At 29.1% G+C, this 9,090-nt stretch overlaps 2 protein-coding genes, 1 long non-coding RNA gene and 1 other non-coding gene across 6 annotated transcripts; 2 read left to right on the forward strand and 2 right to left on the reverse strand.

The window, feature by feature from the left end:
* On the forward strand, nucleotides 412–483 carry TRNAP-UGG. The gene has a single exon. It is a non-coding gene; the product is annotated as a tRNA-Pro (tRNA).
* Nucleotides 547–2,174, reverse strand: LOC109329673. Its single transcript, XM_019563403.1, has 5 exons — nucleotides 2,051–2,174; nucleotides 1,777–1,940; nucleotides 931–1,156; nucleotides 716–836; nucleotides 547–674 (listed from the first exon to the last, which is right to left on the reverse strand). The coding sequence occupies exons 1-4, from the start codon at nucleotides 2,130–2,132 to the stop codon at nucleotides 721–723; spliced, it is 588 nt and encodes a 195-aa protein (XP_019418948.1). The 5' UTR covers nucleotides 2,133–2,174; the 3' UTR covers nucleotides 547–674; nucleotides 716–720.
* On the reverse strand, nucleotides 4,304–8,261 carry LOC109329892. Of its 3 annotated transcripts, none has more exons than XM_019563773.1 (7): nucleotides 8,127–8,261; nucleotides 7,789–7,846; nucleotides 5,105–5,167; nucleotides 4,934–4,981; nucleotides 4,765–4,827; nucleotides 4,609–4,657; nucleotides 4,304–4,455 (listed from the first exon to the last, which is right to left on the reverse strand). In XM_019563773.1, the coding sequence occupies exons 2-7, from the start codon at nucleotides 7,834–7,836 to the stop codon at nucleotides 4,448–4,450; spliced, it is 279 nt and encodes a 92-aa protein (XP_019419318.1). In that variant the 5' UTR covers nucleotides 7,837–7,846; nucleotides 8,127–8,261; the 3' UTR covers nucleotides 4,304–4,447. The 3 variants fall into 3 exon arrangements, with proteins under 3 accessions (XP_019419318.1, XP_019419317.1, XP_019419319.1); XM_019563772.1 differs by lacking the exon at nucleotides 8,127–8,261 and adding an exon at nucleotides 7,932–8,059; XM_019563774.1 differs by lacking the exon at nucleotides 8,127–8,261 and adding an exon at nucleotides 7,932–8,048 and having other exon boundaries at nucleotides 4,595–4,657.
* Nucleotides 5,939–7,253, forward strand: LOC109329893. The gene is made up of 2 exons (XR_002105594.1): nucleotides 5,939–5,973; nucleotides 6,091–7,253. It is a non-coding gene; the product is annotated as an uncharacterized LOC109329893 (long non-coding RNA).

Below are 9,090 nucleotides of genomic sequence, written 5' to 3' on the forward strand. Positions count from 1 at the left end.
TCCATAAAGGTTAGATGTGTTATTGACAAATGCAAAGAATACAAGTAATCTTTTCCTCTTATTTAAAACAAATGTTAGTGGCAAATATGAAAGCTAGTTCAGAACACATATGTATATACATATATGTTGGTTTTATGGGGTAAAGTGGGATTCACACAAAAAACACCATTTATTTTCAAAACTACGTTTTGTTTTGTTACTCTTTCTCTCTCACTCTGCCTTAGAATTAAGAGTAAATATTCATTTTAGTCCTTCATATTTTTCGAAGTTAAGGTTTTTTCTTTGTTGAAGGACTAAACTGGCAAGAAGGAAAAAATATGAGGGAATAAAATAAGTATTTAGTCTAAGGTTGTTCCAAACTTTGTTCAGAAACAATAATTAATATAAGTAAGCTTCCCCTTTCAACAACGTGGGCATTTGGTCTAGTGGTATGATTCTCGCTTTGGGTGCGAGAGGTCCCGAGTTCGATTCTCGGAATGCCCCTTTTATTATTACAAATACCCTTTTTCAGCTAGTGGATTTCATAGTAAAAAAGTCTCATAAAAGAGATGCATAAGTTAAAGTACATATGAGATTATGAGTAATAAAACTCATATAGATAGTGCTTTAAGAACTTAAGTTCACACATATATAGAATCATCCATTAACCTATTTTAAACATTATATAATCATAATGAACCACACAAATATTACTTGTATATATTTATATATATGTACTCATCAAAGCAATAGACCATTCCCCATTAGGATCAAAGCAAGCCCAATCATAAGATAATGAGAAGTCTTCAGAGCTTTGCTTTCTTCAGTTTGGATATGCTCAGCAACATTGAAGTTTCCTACATGAACATATCAATAATATATGCCAAGAATCATATAATAAAATGTGTATTAATAATATTCAATCATATACATTAAATTAAAGTATGGTACCTCTTTGTGGGCCATAGCCACATCCAGATTGAATTGTTTCTCTGATGTCCTGAATCGTTGCCATGTTGTAAAATATGAAGTTGCTGAAAACGTTGTCAAGACAACTAAGGACCAAATTTGTCTCTGTTAGACATGGCCCTTTACAAAATTCATCAACTTTCTGAGTTGGTACGTTCAGGTTTCCATTCTCGTTTAATCTACACGACTCTTCACAGCTGCTATAAATCTGAGAATTGGGTTATTAGAATAATATTCAGTTAAATAGCTAATAATGAATTCACTGGTAGCAAACTAATTGTACACAAACACCGAGATGTTGATCTAATAGTGTAAAACTTTAGTAGATTTTTATCTATCATATTAAATTATAGGTCAAAAGTTTCTACGAGCAATACTTATCAAGAGGATGGCTAGGTATCCTAAAAAGTTCTAAGATCAAGTCGAAAGGCGTAGTCGATGGACAACGGGTGAATATTCTTGTACTACTCCTTGTTGGTCCCGAGGAACAGAGGAGACTAGGTTAGAAGTTTTAGAAAATAGGATGTGGGTATAAGTATAACATGATATATGGATAGAGGAATATGATAAATTTTTAAAAAATAGACATGCCCACAATAATACATATCAAAATTAATATAAGAATAAAATGAAATGATAAATCTTAAATTAAAAGGGAGGAAATATATTTTAAAGTAAGTCAGAATTATTGTAAATAAACACAATAAAATGGTGGTTTTGAAGATACTCTTATGAATAATCCTATTTTTTAAATCACTTTTCTTAAAGCCTCTCCTAAAATGGGAAAAAAGAAGGTAAAAGGAAAATCGTTTTATTGATAAAACTCACATATTTATCATTGAAACAAAGCAGGGTTTTGGAGATAATTTGAGTAGGGTCACCAAACCCAACACCACCACCACCTCCACCACCTCCGGTTCTAATACCATCGCCGCCACCACCACTATCACCACCACCAGGCAGAGTCTCTAGCACATCCTTGTCGGCATTTCCTGACAATTTAACAATTTGAGGCTTAATTAATGGGATTTAAAAAATAAAAGAAAAACTGATATTAATACTTAAAAAGTGAGACTATAAGTTTTGGTTGATTATTACATACCAAAGTTTGTACACATAAAGCAAATGGAAATGAGAGCAAAAAGTAAAATCCAACGTCTCAAACAAACTAGGATTATTGCCATTATTGAAGCTTGTGGATTGTTTCAAATTTATGGGAAAGAGGAAGTGTTACATTATATAGAAATGCACCCTTAACCACGTTAGCATTATGCAATAAGCACGACCAAGAAGTAGTTGGTTGATTGGAAGGTTTTAATGAATCTCTAGATAGATTAAAATGTCAAAAATTCAATTCATGTGAGTAATATTTGTTGGAATCGGTAAACACATATTCTGAAATGAATTATTTAATTACACATAAGGTGATATGATACATTTGGTTAGTTGCTAAATATCACGCTAATTCCAATTGCGAGCGACCAGCTATACCCACCATTTATTACCATTCAATTTTCTTAACCAACTTAGAAAATAAGTGTGTGCATGAACATTACTCATCGTGCATGTGTTTTATTAGTTAAGCTTAATCCACACTAGCTAATTAAGGATCTGTTTGGATTAAGAAAACTTTTTCTTTATATATTATTATAGAAGAAGATAATTATTAGAGTGATCCACTATTTTTTTTATTCTTGTTGTTTTATGAATTTATCCTTGCTTTACTTCCTCGTGTTCTCAAAGATTTGTTTTCATCAAGTTAGGGGTAATAAGGGAAAGAAAGAAATGTGTCAAGTTATAGTCTCATATTAAGATGCATTAGTCAAGAAAAAACGAGACTTTTTCAGTAGAAACAACTAATTAATAACATTAATGAGTTGGCTTAAGTTGGTGATCATGATAAAAGTGTTAGAATTTTTCACAGTTTATCGGTCACAAATATAATTCTATAATTGTATTATGACCATTATTTAATTAGCCAAATATAAAATGGTCTTCAAGAATTAATTTGGTGACTAAGGGCATATGTGTTATGAAATATTATAAGTGTAGATATCTTCAGGCAATTTCTGATTTGATGACGGGGCTGGATTAGAATTATTGCAACTTAAGTAGTAACCGCTATGATTACTTTTATGGGTTATGGTCCCCATTTGTAGAGTAACAGATTTGGTTGAGTAACTCATGAGATAAAAGATGGATTGATGAGGAGTTGTCAATAAGGTTACAAAACCCATCAGAATTCTATCAGTTCATACTCTCTTTTCATTCCCCTCGAAAAGGAGCATAAGGAAAACCATCAGGCTCTATCATATGAAAGATCCTCATACCCACATACCCTTGAAAATTCCAAATGGCTAATCAAGGTATGTTTTTCTTCTTCACTATGAACTCAATTGGGGTTTCTTCGGTCTAGATGAGAGTTGTTCCATTTGGATTTATGTATGGGCATAAACATTTTGTTATAGGAATAAAGCCCTGATCATTAGGTTTTCTACATTCAGTTTAAAGGATTATACAAAGAAATCCAATAAAAAAAATTCGAAATACTTGGTATAATATTTTTCAAGAAGAGGGGTTGAGCACTCAAAGCCACCATCAACATTGAATATTCAAGATTCAAGAAGAAATTGAGGGACAATGTATATCAAGAGGATTTCCAATTTTCTCCAAAAAAGTGCAATACAATTCTATGTAGATGAAAGTTGTCCATACGTTTTTCACTATATGCAAAACATAGCTAACAATTAATCCATTTTTAAATATGGGTGATAGAGATATAACTTTGGATTCGATTGAAATATGGGCTTCACAAAGTCCATCTTGAAAGAAATTACTTAATAGGTTAGGTAACGGGATCCTCTGTCCCATAAAAGTTCATGTCTCATATTATAGACCAATCAGTATTTGCCAACAATTTAAAAAATAATACCTCAATTTATTTTTATGTTATTAAAATAATATATTAATTCTATATGTCAATATATAAGTCGAACGGAATAGGAATAGAGACACCAAGTTAGGACAGGTGATCCCATCCATATGTTATGCCCTCAAATAAGCATTTTTGCATTATTTATACTTCATACATAGTTGCCTATACATTTCCCTTGGATTACTATTATTTTTTCCCTTTTGTGCTTATTTAGTTTTAAGCCGAACTATTGGTAAACATTTGTTTTTAGGGAGTAACTACTTGTTATTATATCCCTAATCCCCCTAAAAAACTATATGTTATTATATCATACAATAACTACAAATAAATGACTAATATAAAAGCTTGAAAATATCCCAATACAATGGAACTTAAATTATCAATGGAGCATTAATCAACTAGTCCCCTCTGGCACAAATGATAAAAGGGAAAAAATGAAAAATTGACTTTTATTCATCTCCTAATAATTTAAAGCATCCAGAGTGAATTATAATTTACATAGATGAGGAAGATCATGAGATTTGTGAAAATTTGATTGGGAAATCCTCTCTATGTTTATTCAATCTACTCCCCTGCATGATAGTGAATATAAAAATAATTAATACATGCATAAAAATGATATTTTTTATGAACTTTAATTTTTTTTGTAGTACAAAATAATTAAAAAAATCAATTACTGTAACTACATATGATTATATTCTAATAACTCAGGAAATTATCTCAACCAGATGTGCATGCAGGTCTTCTTGGGGGCAATTGCTGATGTGGAGTTCTCTGTCATAAAAATAAAAACATATAGAGAGAAATTTACTAAATATTTTTTAATTAAACATATTTTAATTTGAAACAAAATTAAGAGTCTCAAAATCTAAAATTTGTACCTTTAATTTTGGTCGCAGGGTTTCTACAGCTTCTGTAGATTGTTGGTTTACTCCAGCACCTTGCTGTTAGATTAAATACCCACAAATTATAATTATTTAAAAAATGAAAAATATTTTTTTATTATTTTGGGAAATATTTTAGGTTTAACTTATAAAAGCTAAAATGTACCTTGCATAATGCCCAATCTGCTGAATCAAAGAATGCCCTTTCATGATCCTTTTAACCCAATAAAATAGTAATAACAAAAAAGATGCACAAATTCAATAAGATTTATTAAGAAAGTGAAAGATTAATGGATTATGGTATGAAAAAAGTGATTTTTTTTTTGTTTGGGCTTACTTTGGATATCAAAGGCTTCTTCTTTGGGATAAGCCCACCATATTTCTTTGCCGTAGATGATGTCTAACATTAAATTGTTGTTAATTCAAATACAAAGAAACAAAAGGGGATGTTATAGTAATAAATTAACATATAATAGAATAATATACTTTAAACTTTTGTGGCCATGTCTCACCATGAGAAAAATCATGCTAATCACATATTAGATAGTGGAAACAAAGATATTCATTGTACATCAATGTTTGTCTAAGAGAAATTAATTTATATAGTCTTTACCCACCCATATTATTATACTAGAGTAACTTCATGAAACACTTCTAAGAAAATACTGCATTTTGCTATTATATCTACCTAATTTACCTTTTTATCACTAAACATTACATAAATTTAACTCATCACGCAAACACAAATTACTCCTAAATTTACAATGAGAGATTATTCATAAGATGTTAATCATAATATATTTTTATTCTCAATTCATTTTACATATTTTGGTATTCAAAATTATGCACATTTTCAAGAAATTATTAAACGCTAATTTGATTAAAATAATATTAATTAATTTGTGATAGAAATTAAATTAAAAGGAAATTAATAAATTAGTGGTGAAAAGAGTAATAACAAATAGGATATAATTGAGAATAAAATTATAAATATACGTATGATTTCTAAAAAAACAAAAGGAAATAATTTTAAAAAGTTAGAAAAATATAGAATAAAGGTAGGAAATAAAGGTATTAATGATGGGGATAGGAAAGTGATGGTTGGGGAGTTCACATGATTTGCTTGACAGCACAACTACTCCTATAGTTAAACACTTCGGATAGTTTTGTTCTATAACCTCTATAGTGGCACCATTTTAAGTAGGGGTGAGTAGAATTCGATTCTACCTGTTCACTTGATATAATTTGATCATGATCAAGTCTGAATAAGGATAAGCCTAAACTCGTCTCAACCCGGCCCATGCCACACCTAATTTTAGGTAGGACCTCTTCTTAAAATTCAAACCCACATAACCGACATTTTTGGTGCTACCCCAAAATATCTTCATGCTTGAAATCTACCATTAAAACCTTTTTTTTGGGGTAAATAATGGTAATTTGTAAATAAGAAAAAAACTTACTATTTATTTAGAAAATTTGTAAATGTGTCAGCTAACGATTTTCATATATATCATTGGTGAATAATGGTAATTCCAAATACAATAAAAAAAACACCTACATATTATTTATAAAGATGGAAATAAGTCTCGACTAAAAAATGTGTATCGTATATGTATAAAATATTGGTGTTGGGTGTCCTAATTGATATGTTTTCCTTATAGTTAGTTTAAGTGATTCATCTCCTCATTATTGTAGGAATTTAATTATTTTTTTAGGAAAATTATATAAATCATTATATTTTAATGGAAAAAAATTAAATAGATCATGCTACTTTGTAGAAATTTTAGTCAAAAAATATGTGAGAGAAAAACAATAAAGTCGTAATCTTATTGAATAGTATCAGTTCTAACAATATTGCAATATTTTACATAAACAATTTTCATCAGTAAAAGATTAATATTTACATATTTTTTTACTTAGGAGCCCATTTGATTACTCTCCATAAAAAGACTTATTTTTTAATCTTGATATCATCTCTTACTAAAGTTAATTACCATATACTCGCAGGTTTCTAAAGTTTCTCTCTGTATATATATTTCTAAATTTTTATTTAATTACTCTCTTTACTCTCCAATTATGTCAATAGCATCCAAAAAATTATAAAATGAATGGTGATACAATTATAATTTTTTATATATTCAGGTACAGATTAGAACCATTTTGTTTAAAAACATTAAATTAATAAATAAATATATAAGAAGGAATATTTTTTTTGGTTTCCTACTGGTATCCTCACACAACGGAGATTTTTTCATCCACAAGACTCGAACCCGGATTCTTGCTTTTGGTGTATAAGGAGGAATTTAAGTATCCTTTTATAAAACAACATATAAAATGTCAAATTAGCATTCAATGTCTACCTTTAATTTGTTTGATATCAATGTTAGCACTTACCCCATAACTACGCATCCAATACAAACTCTAAAAACTTAGATACCCATATAAAAAACAGAATAAAAAGTACATGGTACCACAATGATGAAAAAGAGTACACTTACAACTATGTAATATATAATGGAAAATAGACACGTATACACCTATATATGTCACTCAATTAGAAATTGATAGTTAGATTTGCAATCCAATTTTATTCCCTTAAAACTTAGGTACCATTTCCCTTACGTAAGGTACAGCCTCGTTGCAAATTAGACCAACACACATTAACATTATTCACTTCTACCTATAATTGATAATTATCATTTAGCACTATTTAGTTGTTGCTGTCAAAGGAAGCTCCATTTCACTAATTCATAGCATCACTAATTTCTTGAAAACTACATGAAATGCAACTAGTTTTGATATTTCTAAAAATCATGTGTATATACATAATAATGTTTTGATATTTGTATTATATGAAAATGACATTTAGACAGAAAACTATAAAAAATATTTCGACTATGGTATCCTTTGTTAGATACATGACAAAAAATATAATAATAATACTAATAATAATAAATAAATAAATAAGAAAAAGGAAGAAAAAACTAGGGTAGGGTTGAGATTGTGGTTTGGTTAGGTTACCTTAACATCTGGGGCAGTGAAATAATCTTCTCTATTGCACTCAGCCATTTTTGTTTATCTGTTCAACAAAGCAAAACAAAATGATCACTGATAAATCAAAAACCAACCATCAAAGTTTGGAATATTAATATATGAAATGTAACCTTTCAATTGAGTGCAAAAGAAGAAGAAATAAAGGGCATAGAATAAAAGCAGGGAATTCTTTCAATGAAGAAAAATAGCTTGAAGTAAATGGTTCATGGACAAGTCCATTTATAAGGGCAGTGAAACCAAACAAAAAGTTGAAAAGAAGCCATAAAAAATAAAAATAAAAAGAGAAAAAAGGTGTTGATAATTACCTTGTTATAAGAGGAAGGTAGAGATAGAAGGAAAAGAAAGGATAAAAAAGAAAAAAAGACAAGGAGGAAGAGTGAGAGAGTTGGAATATATGCAAAATAAGAATAGCCATTTACTTTTGGATATTATTTATCAAAATATCCTAATCTCCAAATATTTTTATATGATAGGTAGATGAAGTTACATGGTATATGAACTTTGTGCAGCTGTTTTCTTATGGTTAGCAACTAGCAACAATTAATTTTCTTTATTCATTTTGGTAAACTTTTATTTCTATTTTTCAAATATTAAATAAACAACGTCTACATTCAAATAATATTTCATCTTTTGTTTTATTTTAAATTTCAAATTAATGGTCTATAAGAACTAGTAAAAGCTATGTTGGTATTGGATATATTCTAGTTTAAGACGTTAGAATATCAGCATCAATTCGTCCATCTCATACACCAAAGTACAATCTTCTCCACATTGCCGACACTTCAAATCCAAAGAAGAGAAAAACTTTGAAGACGAAATCACCTAGAGACAACCAATGAGATCTTGACAATACATTAATATTTTAATTCTAATTAAATTTAATCTTAAATAATAGCATTAAAAATCATAAAATGTAATTGTCTCTAACGTATTACAATTTACATGCGTCTCCATACCAGTTTTTCTTTCCAAAGAATCTAAGCAATGCAATATCTCTCAATTATTTAAGTCTTTTTTTCTATTTTTAATAATCTTGTTTAACGTTTTCCCATCACAAATTTGTGGATATGATTCCTTGTAGTGTGCCCTTATCTTGCACGTTTGTGCCTTTGCCATCCAATGTTTTCCACATTTTAACTATTTAGTTCACAATTTAATTTTGAATTGACAATTAATTTAGTCCCTAAAAAAGCAAAGTCTAATATAAATTCGAATAGAGCAAGTTGTATAATTAATTAAATTTTTGATGTAAAGTTTTTCTTCCTCAAG

Source organism: Lupinus angustifolius, chromosome LG16 (genome assembly GCF_001865875.1).
Source record: "Lupinus angustifolius cultivar Tanjil chromosome LG16, LupAngTanjil_v1.0, whole genome shotgun sequence".
NCBI classification, from domain to species: domain Eukaryota; kingdom Viridiplantae; phylum Streptophyta; class Magnoliopsida; order Fabales; family Fabaceae; genus Lupinus; species Lupinus angustifolius.

Bases quoted from the DNA above. Each gene is read 5' to 3' on its own strand.
- LOC109329673 (XM_019563403.1), bottom strand. From the start codon at position 2,132: ATGGCAATAATCCTAGTTTGTTTGAGACGTTGGATTTTACTTTTTGCT. The intron at 1,941-2,050 runs GTATGTAATAAT...TTAAATTGTCAG, and splicing joins CTTTATGTGTACAAACTTTG to GAAATGCCGACAAGGATGTG. The intron at 1,157-1,776 runs GTGAGTTTTATC...CCCAATTCTCAG, and splicing joins TTTGTTTCAATGATAAATAT to ATTTATAGCAGCTGTGAAGA.
- LOC109329892 (XM_019563773.1), bottom strand. From the start codon at position 7,836: ATGGCTGAGTGCAATAGAGAAGATTATTTCACTGCCCCAGATGTTAAG. The intron at 4,982-5,104 runs GTAAGCCCAAAC...TTGGGTTAAAAG, and splicing joins AGAAGCCTTTGATATCCAAA to GATCATGAAAGGGCATTCTT. The intron at 4,828-4,933 runs GTACATTTTAGC...TTAATCTAACAG, and splicing joins CAGATTGGGCATTATGCAAG to CAAGGTGCTGGAGTAAACCA.